Below are 27,974 nucleotides of genomic sequence, written 5' to 3'. Positions count from 1 at the left end.
GCTTTGAAGCCCGGGTCGCTGATTTACGTTGGAGCAGAGGTGGTGGGTCTTCACAGTGGGACACCAGGGAGGAGAGGGCCCAGCTGGAGCTTGCCAGCTGGCCTCCCACCCTACCACCCTGAAATCCTGAAGAGCTGCTGCCAATAAGACTGGGCCAGAGGTGGCCCTTTCGATGTGGTGATGCTCTTTAGAAGTTGTTGGACTCCAACTTTCATCACCCCAACCAGCATGGTCAGTAGTTAGGAATGGTGGCAGTTGTGGTCCATCATGCTGGCTACCCCTGGAATGGACAATACCGAGCTAGATGGACTAGCATAAAGGCTGCTTCATATGTTCAAAAGATGCAGGGATAGGGCTGCCAGCCAACTTGGAAAATACCTAGGGTTGTCCGGCTCTGTTGTCATCAGATGAGAAAAGGGAAAGACAGAGTTCCAATTACACAAAAAAGTCAGACTTCCAAGACATGCACAAAATGGCCATTACTTCCCTGTCTTGTTAGTGGACTTCCCAAGAAGCATCTTTTGGGGAAAGAGGATGCTGGCCTAGATGGATATTTGATCTAATGTAGCAGAGCTTCTTCTTACACATGAGTCACAGGGATGCAGCAATCTCTCGATTTTGGTTTCTCCCAGTCTCTTTTTCCCAGCCTTAAGTTCAGTTCTCTACATTTCCACATCAGATTGTGATTTTTTCTTAAAGTTCTCACAAAGATTCATCAGCATTTTTTAAAGTGAGAATTTCTCCTAATTCGTATGCAACAATACACATTTTTGCAAATTGGATTTTCCCGTTTGTATATGTTATCTTCCCCAATGTGTACATTTTCATACACACGTTGCCTTAGTATATGCATTCCTGAACACATGCCTTGGAGACCTACAAGGCAAAATTCGGAAAAGTGAGAATTTCAAAGGATGGCTGTGTTTGGGTTTGCATATTGCTCCAGAAAGTGCGATTCAGGTAGGTTCGCCTTTGAATGAGAACTAACTTGAGTTTCTCCCGCCAATCCCAACTCATGACAACCGGTTCAAATGTTTGCTGATTGTGCTCATTAAAACAATACAATCTTCTCTCCCAAGACCAACTGTCCTGAGTCTCCCGTTCCGTAAGATTAATCATAGTAATAAGACTCCAGTTCCCCCCCTGTTTAAAAAAGAAAAGAGAAAGCAATCAAACACAATTCCCCACCTGCAGAAGAGCTCTGCAGAACTGCAGGTGAACTCCCAGAAGTGTATCAAGGTCATCACTGCCTGTGGTTAACTCCTTCTTTTCTCTTTTGGTATCATAGCCCAGGGATGGAAGTGTGGCTTTGTTGTAGCTGCTGGTGCTAAGGACAAGGATAAGGAAGCAAATAATTAATAGAATGAAAATAAAGCATGGCCGCAGGGGGATGGGTGGTGAACCAAGCTCTATCTTACTACTGAGGAAATATGGTCAATGCTTCTTCTGGGTTATGATCCGGGATCAGATTCCAGTGATACAAAGGAATTCAGTGAAAGGAGCATAAGAACAGAACATCAGAAGAACCCTAGTGGTTGATGATGATGATGATGATGATGATGATGATATATTATTTGTACCCAGCCACTCTGAACGGCTTCCAACAAAAGATTAAAAATACATTAAAATGTCACAGATTAAGAACTTCCCTAAACAGGGCTGCCTTCAGATGTCTTCAAACGTCAGATAGCAGTTTATCTCTTTGACATCTGATGGGAGGGCGTTCCACAGGACAGGTGCCACTACCAAAAAGGCCTTGATTGACAAGAGTGGTCAACCAGAAGCTTCTGGGAAGCTATCAGAGTAGCACAGTTGGTAGATGAGCGGTTGGTAGAGCATGAAGGCTCCCTCGACTCAATACTATGGGCAGCATAATTATTTAATCTAGCCCTGTTGGGCCATCACTCTTCTTTCTCACAGTCTTCTAACCTCTCAGAGGCAGGGCTGTGTATATACAGCATTTCTGCAGATAGGGAAAGAAGGTTGCAAATTTATATAGAAGGCCTTACCTGGTACTGCGGGTCCTTACACTCCCAAGAGATGACAGTTCATCCGCACTGCCGTCAGCATTGAGGAAGTCAAAGCTTTCCAGCACTGTCTCAACCATCAAGCTCTCCACAGAGGAGTGTTTCAGTTGGTACTTTTTTGGCTGTTGGAAAATGCAAAATGAGTTGCATTTCCTTTTCAGTAGAAACCCTTTTCATCCCCATGGGCTATCAGTAGCACAGATATCACCAGTGAATTTTCCAGCACCACCACCCTGATTTCCCAACTCCCATTAGCCCCAACCCACCATGGCCAATGGTCAGGGATGATGGGAGTTATAGTCCAATAAGAAGAGAAGAGTTTGGATTTGATATCCCGCTTTATCACTACCCGAAGGAGTCTCAAAGCGGCTAACATTCTCCTTTCCCTTCCTCCCCCACAACAAACACTCTGCGAGGTGAGTGGGGCTGAGAGACTTCAGAGAAGTGTGACTGGCCCAAGGTCACCCAGCAGCTGCATGTGGAGGAGCGGAGACGCGAACCCGGTTCCCCAGATTACGAGTTTATCGCTCTTAACCACTACACCACACTGGCTCTCAATAATATCTAGAAAGCCAGATTCCCCAGACCTGCTTTAGGGTGCATTTCTCTAGGAACATTTTCACCCCTGTGCATGGCTCAGGCATAATCCATATGTCTGCGCAAACGTTCTTGCCATCTTTGGGAATCTAGGAGTGGAAAGGATAAGAGCCAAACCGAGAGCTAAAAATTGACAACAATTCTTTACCTTTAATTTGCCCCGGATGCAGAAAAGCTGGTATTCCAATTCCTCCAGTTGGATAGGGCTCGGATGCTGGGATTTCAACAAAAGCAACACTTCCTGAAGCGTCTTCTCAATCAACTTAGTCCTTCTACCAGCTCTGACATCAGAATTGGCTCTCGATCCTCTTCGACCAGCAGAGAGGACCTTCCTTTGCTGTACTAAATGGTTACTCCTGTCCCAGACGGTGGACTTGCTCCCCACTTTCTCCTGATCCAGTGGCTGTGTTGGTGTGGCGAGAGCGGGGTCAGCATGGGTGGTCTCTTGCAGGATGTCTAGAGTCCTGCGGCTGGGAGTTTGGCACAGCAGAAGGTCCTGCTGCTCTCCTGCCACACAAGCGTCTTGTAGGATAGTCAGTGGCATGGGCAGCGCCCTCTGATTCGAAGGTGGCGTCACGTTCCTGCTTTCTGCCCCTTTCGGGTCCTCTGAGCTGAATGAGCTGCCTTCTGTCGTCTCCGTAAGGCTGTGGCTGGTGCTCCTCAGACTCATGTCAAAATCGCAGTCGGCCAAGTAGCTCAGGATGCAGGGATCTCGGGCCTCGTCCCTGATATCTGCTTGTTTTTTCCCTTGCTGCAAAACAGACTGAGGCAGAGAGAGAGGTGGAATTACGCAATTAGTGCCTTTCTACAGCACATAGTAAGCGCAGCTCCTAAAAGGAACCTGCGAACTTCCAGACATTGATGAATCTCAACTATCATCATCTCTGAACAATGGCTACACTGAGCAAATCTGTCAACTTCATTTTCTCTCAGTTTCTCATTTTTCCAGTGTTAAGTTCAGTTCTCCTCTCTAGAGGCTAAGCTCTCCCCCCACAGTGTCCCTCAATTGCAAAATTACTCATCCAGGGAGGGATTCAGCTAACTTGTTGTGCATGTGGAATGAGGTTCTCTTGTACAATGGGACTTTCCCCACCCTCTCCTCTTTCCCCCACGTTCCCTAAATCTGCTCTGGAGAAGAAGAAGAGTTTGGATTTGATATCCCTCTTTATCACTACCGGAAGGAGTCTCAAAGCGGCTAACATTCTCCTTTCCCTTCCTCCCCCACAACAAACACTCTGTGAGGTGAGTGGGGCTGAGAGACTTAAAAGAAGTGTGACTAGCCCAAGGTCACCCAGCAGCTGCATGTGGAGGAGCGGGGAAGCGAACCCGGCTCACCAGATTACGAGTCTACCGCTCTTAACCACTACACCACACTGGAGAATTGGGGAGCATGGGCAGAGGACGGGGTGGGGTGGGGAACATCTCATTGCTCAAGTGGCCCTCATTCCCTGTGCACATGCCCCACTTAGCGCTACAGGCAACGTCCCATTTATGCATGTTCAAGACATGCATAATTGCACTTGTATGCATTGCAGCAAACCTGGAAGTGGCACAGAAAAGGGCAGAAACGACCCTAAAAGAGCATGAAAATGGCAAAAATGGTGCAAAACCAGCACCCAGCAATCCCACAAGCCTTTGTACAGACATTTAAGGCCTGTGGAGAATTGGAATTTGAGCAAGAAGGGAGTAGTTGTGGTGGAGTTTGGTCAATTTTTTTCTCCCCCCCCCCCCTCAGGGTTTTTGTTTTTCAAAGGGTTTCCAGAGGTTTAGAGGGTGTTTGCAGGCTTTTGCAATGATGTTCCCAATATACACCATTTCACTTAAAGGTGTGGTGCCTCGGAACGTAACCCCCATGTAAATGTACATGGAATTCCACCCCTAACCCATTGTTTTTCAGTCTTTCCGCCTCACCAGAAGCTTTTTCAGCTTCTTGAAGGCCCTTGGTGCTTTACATCTTCATTTCATTAATTAACAACAGTTCTAAACGGCATGGCTCCTGCCTGAGGAGAGCCAGAAAAGACTAGTATATTGTGGAGCTGACACTCATTTATCAGAGGCTGTTAACTGAGCATACTTTTGTTTTCCTTTGCCCCATACATTTCAGCAAGTGGGAGAATTTCCTGCAGGCGTCACGACACACTGCAAAAGTGGCTGGGAGGGTAAGGGCTTGAGCGCAGAAGCTCTTTGCATCTCGCTCATACTTACAAGGTAATATTTCTCTCGGAAGCTGGGGGTGTTTGGTGGGGTCCAGCTGTATATGGAGTTTTTCCTGCTCCCCACAGAAAACTTGGAGGCAGATCCAGGAGACAAGACAAGGCTTTCAGTGTCAAAGGGGCTACAGGAGGGAGAGAGAGAGAAAGAGAGAGAGAGGATGAACTCGGAACTCAAAGGTTTCATGCGCCATAACCACTGAATAAGTGTCATTCCTCTCCCCCATGGTATGTTTGTACACCTCCACTGTATGGAAAAATGCTTGATAACAACAACACAACAACAACAACAACAATTTTATTATTTCTACCCCACCCATCTGACTGGGTTTCCCCAGCCACTCTGGGCGGCTTTCAACAGAACATTAAAAACAGAATAGAACTTCAAACATTAAAAACTTCCCTAAACAGACTGATTGTTAAGTGCTGTTGCAGAAGATAGTTCCGTTGCAGGAATATCTCGTTTCCTCAGCTAAAAGAAAAACACCAATGTCATGTTCAGTGGCGGGAGCGATACCATTTTTTCACCCAGCTAAGATATCTGCTGCATTTGGGAGTACAGTACAGAATATGGTTTTGCGAGTGTTGAGAGCACCTATTAGACTGTGCCCATGACATTGCTAGCATCATGGGCAATCAGCCCCCACTACTGTGTGTTTAACTGCCAAATTAAAACAGTTTCATTTGCTCAAGCCCTTTTAACACAGCATATTTATGTTGCTTTTATCCACTGGCTGTTTTTATTGATTTATTGCTGTTTAGTCCCTTGCTTTAATTTTATTTTCATTACTAGCCTATAGCATTGTTTCGCCTTGGTTTTTTTTACTGTTTGAGATACTCTACTGTAAAAGCCACCTTGAAAACGCTTTCATTAAAATGGGGGTAAAAGATATGACTGAAATAAATTAAAATAAACGAGGAGCAGCACATCCTACCGCTGGGATGCCGTCGTGTGAACTGAAGCTTTGATTTGCTTTTAACACTTCAGAAGCTGAACACTCATCCAAAATAATTCTTCAACTAGCGCAGCAGTTTTCAAACGTGATGCTTTCAGGAAACAAGTGTGTCCACACACACACATACCCCCACCTTCCAAAAATGCAGAAGGTAGCAGCATTCCTGCTATAGCCAAGTTCGTGTGTAGCATTTCACACACATACACATACACACACACACACACACACACACACAAAACTACTAATGCAAATCCCAAAGCAAATGAATGTTTTTGTCCCCAAATTGCAGTTTGGAAGGGGCAGGAAGAGAGTGACTGACAATTCCAGTGAACTGTAGTTCACGCTGAATACAAGAAAGGTTCTGAGTAGCTTGCAAGACCTCTGCAGTGCTGTCCAGAGTACTCTTAGTTTGCACAGAAGGCAGCATGCGGTGAGGCTGGTAGAAAACTGAGGAAGGGAGCAAACTCCACACTGCAACGTTTTGTTGCAGGGCCCCTCAGATACATCTTTATTTTTACATGCACATATCGCTCTGCCACCTAAAAAGATGCTCAGAGCAGCATCCCAAAACACAGATATTCAAATATAATGGTGGACGCCATCTAGCAAGGGCACTGGATGGATAACAATCAATCTTGGGGAGGTCGAAATGCCCTAGCAAAGACCAGTTACGAGCTAATTTTCTGCCAGATTTCAGCTGTTCAGTCCCATGGATTTCAACCAGATTTTCTTCTATTTCTGTGCACTTCGGGGCACCACTTTATCTCAGCCTGAAGACGACCTGAGCACGGATAATAATTTCTTTACTCCGAAGGTGCTGCTGCGATACCACCGTGGAGGCAAGGCTTACAGAGCATTAAGACTAATGAAGTTTAATTGGCTAAGTTCGCCAGTGTCACACAGCTGGGCTTCGTCAAAGCAAGTCAGTGCCACACAGGAAGATTAGCAACTCATCTGCTTTTTCTCACTTTGTAACAAAACAAGAGAAGATCTCTGAACGGCAGAGAATATCCCATCCAAAGCAGACGCCACAATTACTTACAAGTCCATTTCACTGGCTTGTTTCAAATGTATACACTTCACCTGACTACCGATATGCAGAAAAGATGCACTTTATGGTTTTCAATGTCAAAACCTCAATATGTGGGACCACCAGCCTCATATAACCAAAATGCTTACGTCTAATTAATGCATGAAGTAGTTAATATCATAGAGTAAGCTGTCCTCCCAGGCCAAGCTTGGCCACTCCCCCTCATCATGGGAGTAAGGAAGTAATGCACAGTCGTACCTTGGTTGACGAACATCTTTCGACTTGAACGTTTTGGTGCCCAAACGCCGCAAACCCAGAAGTGTTCCGGTTTGTGAATGTTCTTTGGAACCCAAACGTCCAGTGCCGCTTCCGTGGCTCCTGGTTGGCTGCAGAAGCTTCCTGCAGCCAATCGGAAGCCGCGCCTTGGTTTCCAAACATTTTCGAAGTCGAGCGGGCTTCCGGAATGGATTGCATTCGACTTCCGAGGTACGACTGTAATGTATATTGTTTCCTCGGTCTACCATGTGAACTCTGGTGTGTAACACAGGGCCTTTTCTACAAAGCCATTCTTAGAATCATAGAATCATAGAGTTGGAAGAGACGACAAGGACCATCGAGTCCAACCCCCTGCCAAGCAGGAAACACCATCAGAGCACTCCTGACATATGGTTGTCAAGCCTCTGCTTAAAGACCTCCAAAGAAGGAGACTCCACCACGCTCCTTGGCAGCAAATTCCACTGTCGAACAGCTCTTACTGTCAGGAAGTTCTTCCTAATGTTTAGGTGGAATCTTCTTTCTTGTAGTTTGGATCCATTGCTCCGTGTCCGCTTCTCTGGAGCAGCAGAAAACAACCTTTCTCCCTCCTCTATGTGACATCCTTTTATATATTTGAACATGGCTATCATATCACCCCTTAACCTCCTCTTCTCCAGGCTAAACATGCCCAGCTCCCTTAGCCGTTCCTCATAAGGCCTTTGACCATTTTGGTTGCCCTCCTCTGGACACGTTCCAGTTTGTCAGTGTCCTTCTTGAACTGTGGTGCCCAGAACTGGACACAGTACTCCAGGTGAGGTCTGACCAGAGCAGAATACAGTGTCCCTATACAAATAATTTAGGAACTTTCAACACTCTGGATCTAATCTAAGTTTTCTGCCTGTATTTTCTTACTTTTCTGGGGGGGGGGGGACACGCCAGGGAACTGGATCTGTGCCCATTTCCCTTCTATATTCCAGTTCAGCTATTGCTTTGGAACAGGACCATGTCTTCTTCTTTCTTCTTCACAGCTCTACAAAAATGTAGAGCACATGGGATGATGCTGTGCTCAGGTTGTGTGAGTGAATAAATCCATCAATTAATCTTCATTCCATGACAAACAAAAGCTGGGTAAGTGCTGGAACCCCGGGGGTCTCTTTGTCGCTCAGGGATTGGGGTGGGTGCAACATCTGGGCATTGTTTTGGGGGAGTATTGTTGCTTTTTATTTTTTACCTGTAACTCCTACAATTCATGTGGAAATTGTTCAGGTGGGCTGAGTACTTTTTAATGAGCTCTGCTCATAGTTTATGACTGTTTTTGTTATGTTTGTATTTTTATTTTTTGCATTGTAAGCCGCCTTGAGCATGGTTTTAGTTACGGAAAGGGGGCATAAAAAATAAAACGATGCATTTACTCATGTTAACGCTGGTGAAATGTTTTGTACCAGAATGACACTGTTGCACAAGAGAAGGCGTTGCTGTGGTAACATCGTTGCACAATCAATTGTGCAAAACAAGTTTCCGCTAGCAAAGCTGTTGCACCGATTCCGCTGGTGCACAACATTAAAATTCACCCATCATGTAGGGCAAGAGCTCTTTGTACTAGGTGCAGCAGAATTCAACCTTTTCAGATCCAGTATCTACTTCTAACCCAAACATGCATTTGGGGACCCATTTCTTAACCTTTTAACATATCTTTGCAAGGTGGTAATACTCTTGTTGCGACCCACCTTCAGTCAGGCCATGACCTACTCATGGGTCTCAATTCAACAGTTGAAGACCAGTGAACTCGTGAACAGAGAATAATGGATACGGCCCTGGGGGTGTGGCATGGAGTGAGTGATGCTCTGGCTCCACCCACCACCAGTTGCAACCCTGGTGGGCTTTTTCCATGGGCTTATGGCCCTGCACAGAACATAAGGCTGTCTCTCCCTGCTCTTGAGATTTAAAGATTTTAAAAGTGTGTGTGTGCGCACACACACACACACACACACAGAGCAGCTGGTTTGTAAATAAGTCATTTTATAGTGTAACGATCTCCACTGAAAATGGAAGGAAAGTGTGTATTTATTTCTTTTTAAATGTGGCTACAAGCAAGCAAATAAGTCTGCTGGGGGGTTTTGGGGGGGTGTCAACTTATTGGGGGATTTTTGCACAAAGCCCCATGAGAATCCACTTACTGAAAGCCCAACATATTGAGCAAACTCAAAACACTGCAAAAATGTTTTTAGATTTCCTACCAAGGATTAGCTCACAAAATAAAACATGCCCCCAATTAAAAGAGTTTCTCGGAATAAAATGTTTCTTTCTTGGAGGAAAAACAGTAAGGGTTGTTTGTGTGTTAGTTTCCCACTACAAAGAGGATTGCAGGAATCCCCCTGGAGTTTTCATTTCCATGCAGATCCAGCATATCATCGGAATATATTTTCACACACACAATTTAACTAGCACAGAAGGCAGCCTAACAGATTTGTATTTTCCTGGAACCCCATGACACCATGCCGCAAAAGAATTCCCAGCACTTCTTAGGCAGAGCTGTAGCTGGGGTGGGGTGGGGGGGCTGTCTAGCCATGGTTTCTGCCCCAAGTGAAGCCTCCAAAGAGGCGCCATTGAGGCTCCCAGCCTCCCAAGTATGTCTGAGCTTCAGCCAAAGAGAAAGAAGAAAAAGTGAACCCGAAAATTTTTCTCCTCTGTGCAACTTCTGAACAGACAATCCTCCATGCGCAGCCTTACTCACTGGTGTTTGTACAAGGGATTGCCAAAGTTGCCACAAGAGGTCCCCATTTAAGTTTGGAGAGGAAACGTTTCCCTGTTAGAAAAGAATTCAAGCCTTAGGAGAGCTGGCACACACATTTCTGGATTTGCAGATCTAGCAGCAGGGAAGGACTGGCAAACCCCAAGTGATCCAGGAGCTGCTGCAAAGAGTGCCGTGGAAACTTTTGGCACACAGAAAGGGAGAATTGGAATCAATTAAACTTGCTCTGAGTTTGGCTTCTCAAACGGCTCGCTCGCTACAGTGCTCCAGCCAGGAAACAAAAGAGGCTTCTCTGCACTGTGGCTTTGCAATATAGTCACTACCGAAGCTGGTTTAGCCAGAAAGAGATGTGCAAAATCTATATGGAAAACAAGAGATGGGACTTGAGCTGCAGGGAAGTCAGAGCAGAAAAGCCAAAGGACCCAGGCCTCTTACCTTTTCTGGCACACACGCCCTTCACTACTGTTTTTACAAGGATATTGGGAGAGCGGGGGACAATTATTTGGCTAAAATTGGAGGGAGGAAAATGGAACTTGTGGATTTCATTAAGGGCTGGCCTACATTTTTTCTCCCATAATCTGAGCACCGATTCTGAGAAGCTCCCTGGAATTATATTCGTCCTACACTACAGAGAAACAATAGCATCCCGCTGTAAACATCCAGGAAGTTAAGGGGAGATCACACACACAAGCACACCCAGTTTATTCCAGCTTTTGTATGGTGCAATGGCCATGTTTGCATGTCACAGTAAGGAAGGAGTGGAGAACCTTTGGCCCTCCAGATGTTCCTGAACCTGGGGTGTTAGGGGAGGGGCAGTATCTCTGGGGAAGGACGTATCGTGCTCCTTCTGGGCAGTTTGTCCACCATAAGTTTGGTCCCTCTGCACACAGCTCTCATCCGTGGCTCCTAGAAGCTGTCAGCATGTGACAGCAGCCACACCCTGGAAACGGCTTCAAATGACCAGCTAAACTGGGTGAGGGTAGCTAATGGGTCTCAAACCCTCAATGAGTTAGGGTCTTGCCCTGCATGCGAAGACAGGCTCCAGTGGATTGAGTGGATGAGAGCAATAGTGGGTCCAATGGTCAAGAAGGCAGTTTCTGCATGTGCTGTAGAGGGGGAAAGAGTTTGGATTTGATATCCCGCTTTATCACTACCCTAAGGAGTCTCAAAGTGGCTAACATTCTCCTTTCCCTTCCTCCCCCACAACAAACACTATGTGAGGTGAGTGGGGCTGAGAGACTTCAGAGAAGTGTGACTAGCCCAAGGTCACCCAGCAGCTGCATGTGGAGGAGCGGAGACACGAACCCGGTTCACCAGATTACGAGTCTACAGCTCTTAACCACTACACCACACTGGCTCTCAAGGGACAGATAGGGCTTGTCAATCTGGGAAGGTAGCCCATCTAGGAGAAGGAAAACTCTGATCACATTGTCCTGTGGCTATACACATTTGTGAGAAAGGCTTCGAGAGTAAACCAGTCCTTACCCTCTACCTTGCGGAATATCTTCAGGAGCAGAAAAGGCTAAGGAGTAAACTCTACACAAATCCAGAGTGCAGTCCCTAAGGCGAGTGGATGGCATCTTGTATGCCTCCTTCCGGAAACTCCTGCAGCCAAGCTGGAGCAAAACATATTGCTCTGCTTTCCTTTGGACCACATCAGCCATCTTGTCATCTGGGCAGCATGGATCTCCATACACACTGCCTAGGCTTGCACCCCACGGAGCTCACTTCCGTGCTGCTAATGCAGCAAAAAAAACCAACCCAACTCCTATCAGCCCCAGGAAGCATGGCCAATGGCCAGGGATGATGGGAGTTGTAGTGCAGCAGCATCTGAAGGGCCAAAGGTTTCCCACACTTGCAATAAGCTACAAAACCATGGCTTACTATGCAGAAGAGATTGCTCTGGAAGGAAACAAACTCTGATCCCAATTGAGTGTTGCATCAAATCCAAGTTCATTTGCTCCAAACAAACCTTGGTGAGAGATCATGGTTTCTGAAGGAAGCAAAACAAACCATAATTCCTGGTTTGCACACAATGCTAAGCCAGGCACCCTGGTTAGCTTTCTCCCAGGGTGAGTGGGGAGCAGCAATCATGATCCTTCTGCACCATGCCAAAGGCCTGTCTAGGCCAGCATCCTGATTTCACAGTAGCCAACCAGATGCCTATGAGGAGCCCACCAGCAGATCCCAAGTGCCACAGCAGTCTCCTCACTGGTGCTCCCCAGCAACAGTAAAGTGGGCAGCACTTACTTGCGCATGGTAATATTTGTTTTAAGGTTTAACGTGATGCGCAAACTCTGTCAAAACAAAGACATCTTAACCACATGGAAAAAGGAAACACGAAACAAGTCCAAGAACTAATAAATAACAGGAACTAATAAATAAAACTATTGCTTTCCAAAGTAGATTTTTTACAAATATTAAGGCCATCTTTCTAGACAAAAAGTGTGTGTTTTTTTTAAGTAAAAAAAATCGCTTCACACGCCTCGCCCAGCAGCAAGCATCAGTCAACGTTAGCATTTCAAGCCAATCTTTAATAGCAAATCATTTATCACACAAAAAAAGTTTACAAAAGGATGACCCTAAAAAAAGTTTTAAAAGCAAGACCACTGTTGGTGAATTTTTGAAGTGGAAGACAAGTTATTGTGCTGGAACGGCTAAGTAGGAACTTGACACAACACACATTTCAGGTCATTGTGTTAAGATCCAAACATGGGAAAGCTGATGAACGTATAAACAATTTGTTTCAGGTGGCCTCCTTCCCTTCCCCTTATTTTGGGTACCGGCCAAATGTTTATTGTGCAGTCTTAAGGAGCTTTCGTTCTCAGCTGTGTTTCATCTTCAGATTCCATTCTTCATTATTTGTATAGACATTACCAGTGAACTAGGGAAGTGAGCTTCAAGTTCACCCAGAGCAGTTCATTGTTAAGGGGAGGGCAGAACAAAGCCACTGGCAGAATTGCCACCAACAGAAAGAATAAAAAGTCTTTTTTAAAAAGAGAGAGAGAAGACAGCAATACAGCCTGGGCAACATATTCTCCTCCCAAACATCATTTCTTCCAGAAGTGGCATTTATAAAGCTGAAGGTGGGGCAGCTGCTCCTACCTAAGATGAGCTTGGCCTGCAGGCGAGAACAGAAAAAGAACTGCCAATATAATTCTATACCGCCACCAACCTTCCTGAGCACCAGATTCACTAGACAGCAGAGGTGGCCACTTTCTGTGGGCTCAAGGAATGCCCTGTTCCAGCAGCCTGGTAGCTGGAAGTGCACAAACAGACCCCAGGCCCCAGTGAGATGCTATAATCCAACAGATACCATTTACAAGAAATGGCTTCACATGCATTCAGATATATGCAGCAAAAGTAGAGTGTGCACTGAAACACAGAGCTAATTTGACCACTCTATCTTGGTTTATTAAGCCGAGATATGCACAAGCCTTTTGTGTACACAACGGAACACATTATCTGCTGCCCGTGCAAAACACACAATTAAACTAGGAAGCCTCTAATAAACCATACTTTGCCATTTGGGGCATGTTAATCTGGAGCATACATCAACTTCAGTTGACTGTACAGCAGCCACTCCCTGATGGATTAAAATGGATGTCGAGAATGTAAATATACTGTGTCACTTTTGTGTAAGCTGCTTGGAATTTTTTGCTGACTCTTGGTGACAGTGGCAGGAGACCTCGGCACCTTGGGAAAAACCTGGTTAGATCTGCATAATAAGGTGCTAAGTAATGCAAAGAGAAAAACAACAACCTTCAAAATGGTCAACCATTGCATTATTGAAAGTGGTATCAGAATGTATCTGGGAGAAAGTGTAGTCCATAAGTCAACAACTTACACAAGGTTCACTTACCGTATTTTTCGCCCTATAGGACGCACTTTTCCCCCTCCAAAAATGAAGGGGAAATGTGTGTGTGTCCTATGGGGCAAATGCAGGATTCAGGAAGCTATCCGCAAGCCTTCGGAGCTCGGCGGGAGTTCCCGCCGGGCTCCCAAGGCTTGTGGATAGCAGCCTGTTCTGGGGGCTGGGGTCAAGGGAAGCTCGGGCTTCCCCCGCCCCAGCCCCGTGGTTGGGGGGGGGGAAATAATTTTTTTTTCTTTATTTCCCCCCCCAAAAAACTAGGTGCGTCCTATGGGCCGATGCACCCTAGAGGGCGAAAAATACGGTATGTAAGTAATAAAACTGATGTGAAAAGTAGAAAATTCTACCCTACTGGTCCAGCTCCTGTCCTGGGAAATTTTCTCTTTCTCCTAGCCTTGCTGCCTAACTCTTTTGCAAGTGCTGCTTCAGAGCTCTGGATATGTAACTTTGAACTTTATTCCAAAATGCTAAGCAAACTAGGAAACCTAGATATCCTGTGAAATCCAAAAAATTCTGCTTCCCAATAAGATGGGTTGTTGAGCTTCGGGAGCCCAAATCTTCAATCAGGATAGGTAAAAGCCAACTACGATTGATTGCATTGCCAACGCAAACATAATGCTATTCTTATACAATTCTTAATCCATATTATTTACTTAAAGCACTATATCCCCATATTGCATTGCTTTAAGCTGCTTTTATCTTCTTCCGATTTCATAATAGCACTATCTTCTATACTATGCCTTAAATGATGGGTTTGTTTGTTTAAGTTACAATCCTGAGTCTGTAGTCTTTTTTATGCATTACTGGTTATGTATTACCGTCACCCTGCCTTGCCAGCGGACAAATTTTAACCCTGACTGTGGCTGGGTAATCACAAAAGTAACTGATCAAACTTCAGTAGGTGCCAGCTTCAGAAAGCCAGGATAATAAACCAACACCAAGCTGCTGTAGTCCAAAGAGAAAACTATAGTTTATCAGAGGCTTTAAATGCCATTCAAACATGCAGAGTTGCAGAGCAATCACTGCCCTGCCACACGCGGTCAGGGTGGAAGATGGAGGAAGCAGGCAGGCTGATGTGCCAGCATGAAAACGGCACATAGAGTAAGCCCAGGTTAGGTATGATGATGTCATATGGTGGCAGTGGGCCTGGTTTGCGATCCACTGGCTACCAGGTCCAGCTTAGCCCCATTTCTCCCTAGAAAGCCTCATTTGGGGGCTTTCTACTGGCTAGCAATGCCATTCTCACTGGTGGCACTTCCTCTCATTCACACATACAGCGGATAGAAGAGGGAGCTCAAGGGCATGTTCCCTACCCCCACCCCAGTCCACCAGCACTGCAGCCTTGCACAAACAGAGCTTGAGTTGCTCTGCCCCTGGTTTGAGTTGTGCTTGTGGCAAAGAAATGAGTGAAGGGTTCGCGTGCATAGAAAGGACATAAAGCTCATACATGCCTCAGATGAATGTGGTCATCTGAACACAGTCACGTTCTCTCTCTTACAAAGATGTTGAAACCACCAGATTCACTATACAGCTTGTCCTTCATAGTGAAATGGTGGCCATGTTACCTAGGACCATATAAAACTGCTTTTCATGGTACCAGTTGGCGCAGCACACGTTGTGATCTTAGCAAGCGAAATCAGCACACACTTACTTCCAGAGGACTTCCAGTTGCAGTTTGATGGTGCCCAGTTCAGTTATATCCACAATGATGGCTTGAGGCCGGGTTGTGAAGAAGTCAATGCCGTCACATGTCACCATGCCAACCAACAGGGTGCTAAGTCCCCGCAGTTCTGTGACCTGGACAACAAAAACAACAAAGGATACCGTGCTATCAGTCTAGGGTAGCTATATGCATACCAACCTCTGAGTATGGAAACTGGTACATGAACATGCCGTCTACAGCACAGTAGCGAAGTCTTCTCCCCAAGACATTTCAATTCTTATGCATCTCCCAGAGCACATGTGCTATCCTATCATAAATGGATAAATGTGCGGTGTAACAGCCCAAAATAAAAGCATCTCAACTTTCAGCAGAACAGAATGGTTGAATTCCAGGCAAACCCTACCTGTTCACTGCATACCAGAAGGCTGTATCCACAGTGGCCTCGTTGGCACATAATGGTAAGCCATAGTGTGAACCAGTGATGGCTCTTCAGAAGATGTTGGACTACAACTCCCATCAGCCCCAGCCTCCATGGCCAATGGTCATGGATTATGAGAGTTGTGGTCCAGCGACTTTTGGAAGGGAAGGTCCATAGCTCAGTGGCATAGCATGCAGGTTCAATCCCAGCATCTCCAGGTAGAATTGGGAGAGAACTCAATTGGCAATCCTGGAGAGCAGCCATCAGTCAATGTAAACAACACTGAGCTAAATCAATGAATCGATGGATAAGGCAGCTTCTTCTGTTTCTAAGGCAACGAGTTCTCCATCTCTAGTCTGAACAAACTATGGTTTACTGTGAGCTTGAGCACAGCTCAAGTAGCACCTGCCCCACTCCTGCCTGTGTTGAACCAGAAGGAGACACCAAACAGAGAACAAGCTCAGCAGTACGCATGAATCAGCACTCATGGTTTGTTTCTCCCCAGACGAACACGAGACGAAGCCAATACCAAGCCAGCCCTTGGGTTTCATTTCCATCCGGCAAAACAAATCAAGACACATGCAAATTCATCCTTGTGCACCAACACGCTTCCCATTCACAGCAATCATAGCTTGCCATTAAGTGAGAAAAACAGATTCAGAACAGTTGGAGATTACACAGGATTTATCTGTGCTACAGATTTCAAGCAAGTCACTTCCACTCCCCAGGAGCCCCAAGGAACTGTAGTCCCGTTAAGGCTGTAAGAGACTTCTAATGGATCTTATCACTTTCATCAAGGTAGAATATTCAGATTTCAGAATCTGAATATCCAGGAGAGATAAACTGATACAGAAGTTTGTAGTGCAAACTGTTCACGGCTGTATCCCCATACAGCCCGCTGCCCTGGTACAAGGCATACACAACAAACAGTGCTGTGTTTTTATTACAAGGCTCAACACTCAGAGAGACTTCTTGGATGGTGCGATGAGTTCTTAATGTGCTTGGAATATGCTGTTCTCCTTCCTTTTAACATGAGCACCCAGTGCTGCATTGTGCAAGCAGGAGAACTGCCAGGTATCTTTGGGTGAGACATCAAGACACCCTTCGTAGAAGCACCAAGACCAAGGGTTATGGGATATAATTATGAGTTTGCGCTGTTCCAGACAGACCAAAGCATCATAAGAACTTCCTGCTTAGATTATGGCAAAGCCACATTTATTTCTACTGGATGAGACCCGGTGGAGGTGGGGGAAGAAGGGCAGCATTGGAAAAGAAAGGATAAGAGACCCCTATTCTTGCAGAAACACAACAGGATGGGGTAGAAGAAGCACACTTGCTTTTCTCATGCTGCCAAAATACTAGCCCAGGGCCTGAGGGAAGACAGGTCAGGGTAATTGCAATAGCCCAGGGCACAGAGCAAGGCAGACAGGGTAGTTGCATTAGCAGTAGGCATAGTAATAAAACCACAATCACAGAACGCTGAATCATAGAACAACGCAAAGAAGCATTTCAATCAGGTGCTTGAGGTTACTTTGTGCTTGCCCCTCACTGGGTCAACAAGATGACAGCAGAAGTGCAACCTAACCAACCTCAATAATTCTCTCTCATGGGCTCATTCGACACGGCTTAAAGGTAAAGGTACCCCTGCCCGTACGAGCCAGTCTTGACAGACTCTAGGGTTGTGCGCCCATCTCACTCAAAGAGGCCGGGGGCCAGCGCTGTCCGAAGACACTTCCGGGTCACGTGGCCAGCGTGACATCGCTGCTCTGGCGAGCCAGAGCCGCACACGGAAACGCCGTTTACCTTCCCGCTAGTAAGCGGTCCCTATTTATCTACTTGCACCCGGGAGTGCTTTCGAACTGCTAGGTTGGCAGGCGCTGGGACCGAACAACGGGAGCGCACCCCGCTGCGGGGATTCGAACCACCAACCTCTTGATCGGCAAGCCCTAGGCGCTGAGGCTTTAACCCACAGCACCACCCGCGTCCCTTTCTACACGGCTTAGGTCTGAGCTATCTGTATTCCCTCCATATGTTGGTGAGTTTCAATTCCGATCAGCCCCAGCCTGCATGGCCAATGGTCAGGGATGATGAAACTGTACTTCAGCAACAAATGGAGGGCAGGACCCGCCCTGGATGCCGGGGAAGCTTTTCTCTTGCGCTGCCAGCCATGGTCCCAGGGAATCCGCCCACCACCACTGCCGCCTTTGCACATCCGCATTCGCCCCAGTGCATCCCCTGTGATTGTGAATATGCTGACCGAGGCCGCCTTTGGAATCGGAGGCCTGGGCCAAGTGGCCCATATGCCCCTCCCCCTCTGTCTGGGCCTGCATATGAATGCACCCCAACATGGTTGAAATGTTATGGGCTAAAGAAAGCAAGAAAATCTTAAAACGTGTGGGACTGAGCTCTGCCAACGACACAAAAGCCAAGTCTATCGCTTCTTCATTGAATCTGGAGATGACTCATCTTCACTGGCAAAGTGCAAGACTCGCATGTTTTCTCACAGTGTTTGCACAGTGCATCTCAATTAACCTCTCAACACGGAGTGAGCGGGGTGGGGGGGGCAGCAAATAAAGGAACATTTTGAAGACATTTCCAAAAGCTCTGCTGGAGAGGGATCAGGAATTCCTCTCAATGAGACTCTACCCATCTCCAGCACTCTCACTGCCAGCAAACAAGGAGTGTTGCAACAGTTCTTTCGGAGAGTTTGAAAGCTCCAAGTGGACCGTCATTTCGGAGAACAGCGCATTTCAGGAAGAGTCAAATTCAGAGCTTTGACAAGCAGGAAGCTGGTTTCAAAACAACGTGACTAGGGTGAGTCCCTCACTCAGTTTGATTGGCTCACCGTAACTCATCACAAAAGATAGGTTCACTGGATGTTGGATAACTGGCAGGTGTGTTGACAGGTAGCGGCTGTATGAACCTGCATGCAAGCTTGTCAGAAGTGAAGTTCTGGGTAGATGATTGCACCACTTCCTGCCACTAGTTCCTACTCACCAATTCAAACTCGATTGACAAGAAGATCTGTCAGTTTACTCTGGTGCCATACACCCCTCAAAGTGCCATGTCATTGTGTCATTGAAGGATCCAATGCTGGAGTCCCTCAGTCCTACTTCAAATATTCATGTTCCTTGCATCCCAGTCTTAAATACAGGCTCTCCAGTCCATTCTTTGATCACTAAGCACCAGAATTTCAAGATTTGCATGTATCATACCAAAGTTAACCATGTTTCCTCACAGAAGAAATAAAATGTTGAGGAAAGGCAAGGAAGTGAAGCTGGTTCAAAGAAGCTAACACTTGGGCCTTCAGCAAACAGTTATGAAATTTGTTTCAGGAGCTTTAGGGAGAAACATGAAGCAGGCAGCTGCCTTTGCTAGCAAGAGTAACACGTGCCATTACCTTGATTTCAAACTTCTCATGAAGGTTGGGTATGAAAACTTTTTCCTCCTCATCCCAAGTTTGACTGTCGTCGGTCAGAATTCGGCCTTTCAGTTTCCACTTTTGGCGCCCCAGCCGTACAAACACCTAAAAAACAAAACCCAAGGTTTTGGAGGAGCATGCATTTTGACTTAATTTGTGGGATCTCAAAAGATTGATAAGAAGAGCCTTACTGGATCAGGCCAAAGGCTGAGGGTCACTTAGTCCAACCCCTGGACTAATGCAGGAATCTTTTGCCCAACGTGTGGCTTGAACCCCCAACCCTGAGATTAAGAGCCTCGTGCTCTACCGACTGAGCCATCCAAGTCACATAAATGCATGCATACCTTTAAACATATAATCCAAGTTTCATCAAACCATCATGAATTAGGTAAGTACACAGGAGGCAATTCCCAGCCATGTGAAGTGCTCAACAAGAAACCATTTTAACTATTAAAATATGCAAATATGCTATGACTTATTTGCATATTATATGAGTTGGTATGCTTTCTCTTTCTTCTATCCAACCAGAGGCAACAACCTAATTCAGTATTTTGGAGGCTCATTCCATCTTCACAGCATCCTAGATTTTTTATATGGACATAGGAAGCTAATCTGGACCAACTCAAATTAGGGGCTGTCTAGATCAGTCTTCCATGCACCATAAATAGGGGGGCATTTGGCCCTCCAGATGTTGCTCAACTCCCAGCTCCCATCATCCTCCATCAGCACGGCTAATGGTCAGGGAGTCCAGCAAGACCTGGAGAGTTGCAGGACCCCATACTCATCTTCACCAATGGACAGAATCTCTCCAGTATGTCAGACTGGAGTTGACAACCTTACTTGGGGATGCTAAGGATGGAACGTGGGGCTGTTTGCGAACAAAGCATGTGCCTTACTATATAGGTAAGGGCTGTAGCAGAAGCTCCCCAGGTTCAATCCCTGATATCTCCAGGTAGGAATGGGAGAGATGCTTATCTGAATCCCAGGAAGACCAGTGCCAATCAGTGTAGACAATACTGAATTCGATGGACCAATGGTCTGGCTTCCTGTCCCTGAGCTGAAGCCCTTCTGCCACCTTCAAGCAACTTCTTGCAATCGGACTGCTAAATACTATACCTCATACTGGTCCCCTGGGCAGAGTCGTGCATATCCCACTAACCCTAGAAAGAAGCACAGAAGGAATTTGTTAACATTCATCGACTCAGAGAACAGAAGCCGTTAACATAAATTGTTAGAGATCTCAAAACAGTTCTGGTTACCGTCCCTTCAAGTAAATGCCACAAGGAAGATTTATGGGTGAGCAAATCTCTTGGGATGGGGAGGTGGTGGCAAGGTTTGTTTTTAAATAAACCATATCCAGCAGATAATTGCTACGGATGTAAATAACTCCAGAGCACAGACCAGACTTGCTTATACGGGACAACCTCTTGAGAGAACAAATGAGGGTCAGAAAACAGCACTACAGAGAGAGCTGCATATTTGTTCAAATGACATTTTATTTTAAATGAAAAGCAGCCACTGCAAGCTGCAATGAAGACAAGAAGAGTCTTTAGGGAGTATGTTCTTAACCCTTCTCCTGCCATCCCTTTTCCTTTGCCAAAATCATACCCTCTTCTAAAAGAACTGGCTGCTTTTCATTTTTTTAAATAGTCAGCAAGACGTTACATGCATCTCTCTGTAGCATGTCGTCTTCAGCTACTCACTTTCAACTGGTCCTTTACACAAAAGAAGGATAAGGATACAAGGGTGCTTTGAACACTCTAAAGCCCTGGTAACCAGCTAACCATCAAAACCACCCATTTCAAACCACGTGAGCAAATAAATATGTTTCACTTGACAACATGGTGCCCTCAAGTGATTGGCAGGTGGGCAGGGCAAATCATGGAAGTTGGAGGACCAAAGTATTCAGCCTACCAGCCAGAAACTGTTTCACATCTCTGCTCTAAACCACTATATATGATTATTACATGGTAGCAATTTACTACTAGAACCACCAAAAGTGGGTTGGCTTCTTGATTCTGAAGATGTCTGATGCTATTCAACTACAGTGGTACCTCGGGTTAAGTACTTAATTTGTTCCAGAGGTCCATTCTTAACCTGAAACTGTTCTTAACCTGAAGCACCACTTTAGCTAATGAGGCCTCCTGCTGCCACCACACCGCCAGAGCACGATTTCTGTTCTCATCCTGAAGCAAAGTTCTTAACCTGAGGTAATATTTCTGAGTTGTGGAGTCTGTAACCTGAAGCGTATGTAACCCAAGGTACCACTGTACTGGCGGAAGACTCAATGGAAGTTTCATAACAACCTGCCTCATCCCAAACTCCTTGGCAACATCTATAGTGAAAAACTAATGGCTGGTTTGAGAACCACACCGGTTTATTCTCAAGGGGGCAGTAGTGGAAAAGAGAAGCGATGCAACAATTCTGTTCTTGAATCCAGGATTTGTTCTTCATGCCCAGTGAGGCCAAACCCCTAAGTAAAAAGTTTGGTTTACCTTTCATCTTCAGGTGAAACTCTCCCAAATGCACCTCGAGGGTACCCTCTATCAGACACATATCCTGAAAGAAAGAAAATGGCACTGAGCACAAGTTAGCATTTCAGAGTGATGGTCAAATATTTGCACTAGGCACCAATTAGCACAAGGGCAACAGGATCTCCCCCATTCTCTCCCCTCCTGTAACCCACTGTCCCCCAATCTTCTCCGGGTGGTTGGAAGAATTTTTGCACTGATGGAATGGTCTCCTGAATGCTACGTTAAATGCAACCCAAAATGACCAACATACATTGGTTTCTTTCTGCCTGTTAAGTTACTTGTTGGACTCATCGCAGCACAGACATGGATGGAAAAGGCAAGAGCTGGCAGATTTACAACCTACGAAGAAAATCTTTCCTGGAAGTAGTTAAGCAAGTTCATTACCATTTCACATACCGCAATGCAAGCCATGCAAAAAGGAATTGTAAAAAATAAATAAAATTCCTGGACATTTAAAGGAGGGGCGGGGATCTTCTTCAGGTAAGCTTGCAACTCCTTTATTATGGTTCCCCAGAAATGTTTCCTGTGTTTCATCTGCTTACAACAGACAGAATTTGGAAAAGGGTCCCAAATTCAGCTAAGAGGAGCTTCACACCACAGATTCAAATCTGTTTAATGGCAATTATGTCTCCCCCAGAGGACCTTGCAAGCTGCAGTTCCACAGAGAGGGAGACTAGGGATCTCTGACACAATTCTTAGCCTGTTTACCAAAATGCAGCTCCCACGATTTTGTGGGGAAGCCATGAAAATTAGACTGGTAGAAAAGAAACGTACCGGTACATTAGTACACCTTTATATTGTCCTCGGCAAAATTAATACTGATCACGTTGCAAACTCGCCAGCATCAAGCCGATAAGAGTGATGTAATCACACATTTCAGAGCACCCTCATTTGGTGGCGCAGAATATAAATGTAATAATTGCTCTCCTCCAGACAGATTTTACAAGGGTGACATTCAAGAACAGTCAATGTCAACATTAAAATAAAACACACAATAATCTGTGGATTACGAAGAACTGATAGATACAAAAGTAACTGTACCTCTGTGCATTCTTGAAGGTTTTTATAAAGTTCCACCAGGCTCTCTCTTGATGCTTTTGTGGACGGGGACAAGGAAAAGGCATGTTTCATATTTGAAGCACCATCTCGCAGCCGGCACTGGATGCTGTAAGCTTCATATAATTCATCTACCTTTTGAAAAAAGAGAGGCGAGAAAGGTAAAAATATTGCAATTCATTCCAACAACAACAAATCCCATTGATTTCAATAATGCTTGACGCCTTACAGTTATCATGCTTTTGAAGGCAAAAAGTCCAAGTCTCTGGTCTACCCAGATAAAGCTGTGAATGACGCTTGCTTGAAACCTTACAGAACCACTGCCAGCCAGCACAGCTTCTTATGTTCCCAGAGCTCATATATGGAAACATTGCAAGTAAAAACATTCTTATAAAACCAATTGTTTTATAAGAATGGAGTTTTTCTTTAAAAGTTTACAATCCAAGGTACTCCTTTAATTGCAGTGTTCAGCATGCGCTCTCTTCACCAAAAAACAATGGGAGCTGAAAGTATTGTCTTTGACTTGATCATACTCAGCGAAATCAAGTAGGAAAAGTCAAGATCGGGTCTTGTTGAATATTTGAGGCTGATGGGTGTCCAATAACAATTGCAGGGGGGTGCACAGGTTAGTCACCCTTGATCCACTCCAATGCTTCCCAAACTTGGGTTTCCAGCTGTTTTTGGACTACAACTCCCATCATCCCTAGCTTGCAGGACCAGTGGTCAGGGATGATGGGAACTGTAGTCCAAAACAGCTGGAGACCCAAGTTTGGGGAACACTGGTCTACTCCATCAGACAGTGTTACTAAGATTTCAAGCAGAGGCCCCGCCCAAGGTCTTTAAAGCTGGAGATGCCACAGATTGAATCTGAGGCATTATGAATGTTTTGCAACTGAGCTGGGACACTTCTGTAATCTAACTACCCGCTTTCTTGTGGCAGAAGAAATCTGCAAAGGCCTCGGCTCATGCTATTCATTGGGAGAACACCAAAGTCCAAGGTTCAGTCCATCTTGCCAGGCACAGAGCAGCCTTCACCAAACTCCAGTGTTTTGGGCTACAACTCCCATCAACCCTAGAAAGCACGCCAAGCTGGACAGACAGGAGCCGTAATCCAGAGACACCTGGTTGGCAAGGCAGATGTGGAGGACAGGACAATGTGGGAACTGGCCTTTGATCCCACAAAAATCCTGGGAGGTTGGCTGACTGAGGAGAGGGCAATTTGCCTAAGGTAACCTGGCCTACTGTCCACATTCAAATCCAACTCAGGCACCCACAAACAAAGCCTGTTTTCAGAGCTGTGGCAATAAGGAGGGATTAATCTGACATGTAACAGGATGCTATACCCGCTGTAAAATTTGAGTGCATATGGCAGTAATGAAAATGCTTATGCCAAAGAAGAACAACTGTACCACTGTAATGTGCAACCTTAAAGCACAGTTTGCTCTAATTTTAAGGCCAATAAAATCCATAAACCTTTAATGAAAGCATACTCCCCATTCAAGCCAACAAAAGCACCAATGAGTAATTCTGCACAAAATATTTTAAAATCCTTTATTTGGCTTTCTAAAGTAGTCAGACAAAGGGGGTCTGCTGAGCACCATTTAAACCTACCGGGTCCTGTCTCTAAGAGTTAAGGGCATTTGATTCCTCTTGATGTCAGGCACAATCCTGCTCATGACACGCAACAATTCTTTGCATGACAGATAAACTTGGCATGATGCCATGCTGCTTTTGTGCCTCTTTAAAAGGGTATTTAGTCTTGGCACCACCAAGGGGAAGCCATCAAAGTGCTGCAAAGTGCAATGGCCAACACAGTTATTGAAAGAGACCTTTTCTTCCTCAGATTACTTCATCAGAGTCAATGCAGTGAGTATAAGACAATGAAATGTTTACATGAAATCAGAGCAAGTCAAACCCAGATCTCGACAGAAAAGGTTTCTGCTGTTAACTGAATAGTGGAGGAGGAAGAAGAAGAAGAAGAGTTTGGATTTGATATCCCGCTTTATCACTACCCGAAGGAGTCTCAGAGTGGCTAACATTCTCCTTTCCCTTCCTCCCAGTGGAGGATGATATACTTTTAACATTTATTCTTGGCTGACTATAATAGGACGGGAGCAATCTCTTGGTCTTGAATTAGACTAGTCCTCATGAACTAGACACGAACCCAGCAAAATAGAGAGAGGAATATATATATTTCTGTGGTTTGGGAATCTCCTGGCACAAGAGCGATGGGCCGCCTTCTTTTAGCTGTCATGCAGCTAATAATGGCTCCTTCCTTCCCTTCTCTCTGACCTCTAGCAGTTTTGCTTTCTTCCAAATATGCTGGCAGGGCATGCAAACTGGTTCTACAGGCTAAACCTGGGCTGCGCTCAGTAATCACTCTGCATGGAGGCACCGCAAAAGAAAAAAGAAAAGAAGGTCTCCTCCTTTTGCAAAGAAAGCTATTGTGGCTTTAGAAAGCACCTAATGTGATTTGCCTTCAAGCAGACTATGGCAAAAAGTATTTTTTTCCCTGCCCTATATTTGTTTATATCATGGCATTAACGTTGCAGACAGAGAATGTAAGCCCTTACCTTGCTTATATGAAATTCCAGTTTCCTGATATACCTTTCGACAGAGCGGATTTGCTTTTAAGGGAGGGACAAAAAGACATGCAAGAGGTTATTTATACATCACCAAATACTGCACTGCTGGGAAAGAATTAAACTCGTTACCATGAGACATTGCCTAAACATGTGGTGTTGTTTTAAGAAGACTACAATGAACCTGTATTGGCATACCAATGAGGACTAACTGCATCCAAATTTTTGGTCACTACCACTGTCATCTGTACCAAGCGAGGTTTTATTTTAATTTTTAAAAATCTTTCTCACCTTTCCACCACATAGCCGATCGACTCAGCTTGACAACTAAAGCAACATTGCTTAAAAACTGAAGTGCCATAGAGAGATAGAAAAAGCTGCAGGTTCTTTCATTATTTGTAATTTATTTGCCACCTTTGGCAGCAAAAAGGCAGTGGCGGCTGGTGCCGATTGGGATTGGTAGGGAGGGAGACCAACAGGAAGAGGAGCAAGAATTCAAGACAGGCAAATCCTACCAATGCTGCTTTTGTTAGCAACACCCTCCATCCCAAGTTCTACAGGGGCAACACTGAGGCTAAAGAAGCTGAAGGCAAAGGTTCCCCCTTGGGCTGGTTGTAGGGTAGAGCCCCATTCACTTCAATGGACTGGCCTCCACTGTGTAGAAGAAATGCAAGATTCTGAAATAATCAGAATTGTACAGTTCGAAGGGGATGCGGGTGGCGCTGTGGTCTAAACCACAGAGCCTTGGGCTTGCCAATCAGAAGGTTGGCGGTTCGAATCCCCGCGACGGGGTGATCTCCCGTTGCTCGGTCCCTGCTCCTGCCAACCTACCAGTTCAAAAGCACGTCAAAGTGCAAGTAGATAAATAGGTACTGCTCCAGTGGGAAGATAAACAGCATTTCTGTGCACTGCTCTGGTTCGCCAGAAGTGGCTTAGTCATGCTGGCCACGACCCAGAAGCTGTACGCCGGCTCCCTCAGCCAATAAAGCGAGATGAGCGCCGCAACCCCAGAGTTAGCCACGACTAGACCTAATGGTCAGGGGTCCCTTTACCTTTATCTTTACAGTTGGAAGGGACCATAAGGGTCATCTAGTCCAACCCCCTGCAATGCAGGAATATGCAGCTGTCCCACACCTGCAAACCTGGCATTATCAGCACCACACTCTAAGCAACGAAGCTATAAACAAAGTTAATGAAGCAGTAGCATTTTGCAACAGAGAATATCATTAGTGCGAGCAGTTTCTGATCTCTGGGTGCAGTACTGTACTGCGCCTAATATTTCAGATTAAAACTGCAGAGTAGAAGGAAATGAGGACCTTTTCCTGCCTCCCCACTTCCAGCCACTTTCTGAAGAGACCCTCTTAAGAATATTAGGGGTGTGGGCAGGGGAAGGACTAGACCATGTGAAAAATGAACACAAGGTTTTAGCTGCAGTTCATTCATTTTCAGCTTTGTATTCTTTTTATTAAAAAAGCACCTAGACATTTCGTTGTTGCACCCATAACCTAGGTTTAAGGTGCCATTTAGCTCCTAGCTTTCATATCTCAGTTTCTAACACTGAGTAGCATTGACAATTATTAAAAGATGAAGCATAACAGCTATAAAAGCTTAGCAAAGCAACTAATTTTTTAAATAACAGAATTCGGGGGGGGGGGGGCTGGAATACTTTGGAAAAGATGGATTTTTAAAGCCTGCTAAAAAATCCATAGCGTATAGACATACTCTCCCACAGTTTGACTTTACCCTCAACGGCACATTCTTCCATTGCTCTCCAGACAGACAGATGCCAAAAATCATCTAGGCATGCACATTGCACACTTCTGAGAAGAGCTCCACTGTCTGAGAGCCACCACAAAGAAGGCCCTGTCAGATCAGAATTACTGACCCTTGCATACAGATAGGTTCCAGAAGTTGGTACTTTAGATACAGGCTTGCGGGAGCTCCTTTGTGTTCTTGCTCACACTCCAAGGGGCACCAACTAGAATCCCACACTCCCCAAGGCCCAGCCTTCATGCCACTAGAGTTCTCCAATGTTCATAAGGATTCAAGCAAATATTTGGGAATGGTCAGGGAGAGTAAGGTCTGTCAATGGTTTTAAATATGGCTCTTTGACCTTGCGCTGCTTGCAGTGCACACATGCTTAGTCACCTTAAGCCAATTTCCATAATCATTAATAATATTTTTATGCTACTAAATATGCAAAAATCCTTAAGTAGCTTACATAAAACACAATAAGCCGAATTTTTAAAAAACAAACAAAAGCAAAACAGAATCCACCAATACATTTCTTACCTTATCCAAATCATAGTAGAAAGCCTGAAAGAGAAATGTGCTAAATTTTAGCATACAGATTACTACATCCAAAATCATACAGTGCAGTGCTAGAAAAGAGTTATATTTTTTTTTGGGGGGGGGGGTTGTTAGAAAAAAAAGATGGTGGTACTCAGCATGAAGTTGTTACAGTAACAGCCACACTTTTAACATTTTGGGGAGGGTAGTTGTTGCTGGTACTGCAAACCTTTGAGTACCCCCAGAAAAAAGTTCTGGTATTATTGTTTCAATATATTGTTTTTATGTAGTAGTCTGCTCCTCCTCCTTGTAT

General features: G+C 45.2%; 1 protein-coding gene across 5 annotated transcripts in view; it reads right to left on the bottom strand.

Annotated features, from left to right (window-relative positions):
* Nucleotides 1-27,974, bottom strand: part of RIPOR3 (RIPOR family member 3) — a 103,881-nt gene that overhangs the window by 14,799 nt on the left and 61,108 nt on the right. For all 5 annotated transcript variants that reach the window (XM_083446817.1, XM_083446816.1, XM_083446818.1 and 2 more), the window contains 11 exons: nucleotides 27,665-27,688; nucleotides 25,364-25,417; nucleotides 22,776-22,925; nucleotides 21,696-21,759; nucleotides 20,317-20,360; nucleotides 19,180-19,305; nucleotides 15,350-15,495; nucleotides 4,830-4,959; nucleotides 2,773-3,387; nucleotides 2,010-2,149; nucleotides 1,189-1,327 (listed from right to left, as the gene is read on the bottom strand). In XM_083446817.1, coding sequence (XP_083302943.1) covers nucleotides 1,189-1,327; nucleotides 2,010-2,149; nucleotides 2,773-3,387; nucleotides 4,830-4,959; nucleotides 15,350-15,495; nucleotides 19,180-19,305; nucleotides 20,317-20,360; nucleotides 21,696-21,759; nucleotides 22,776-22,925; nucleotides 25,364-25,417; nucleotides 27,665-27,688 — 1,632 coding nt within the window. The remainder of the gene's footprint in view (nucleotides 1-1,188; nucleotides 1,328-2,009; nucleotides 2,150-2,772; nucleotides 3,388-4,829; nucleotides 4,960-15,349; nucleotides 15,496-19,179; nucleotides 19,306-20,316; nucleotides 20,361-21,695; nucleotides 21,760-22,775; nucleotides 22,926-25,363; nucleotides 25,418-27,664; nucleotides 27,689-27,974) is intronic.

Source organism: Podarcis tiliguerta (assembly GCF_965153285.1).
Source record: "Podarcis tiliguerta genome assembly, chromosome: 6".
In the NCBI taxonomy this organism is placed as follows: Eukaryota; Metazoa; Chordata; class Lepidosauria; order Squamata; family Lacertidae; genus Podarcis; species Podarcis tiliguerta.
This window is presented reverse-complemented; position numbering and strand designations above follow the sequence as displayed.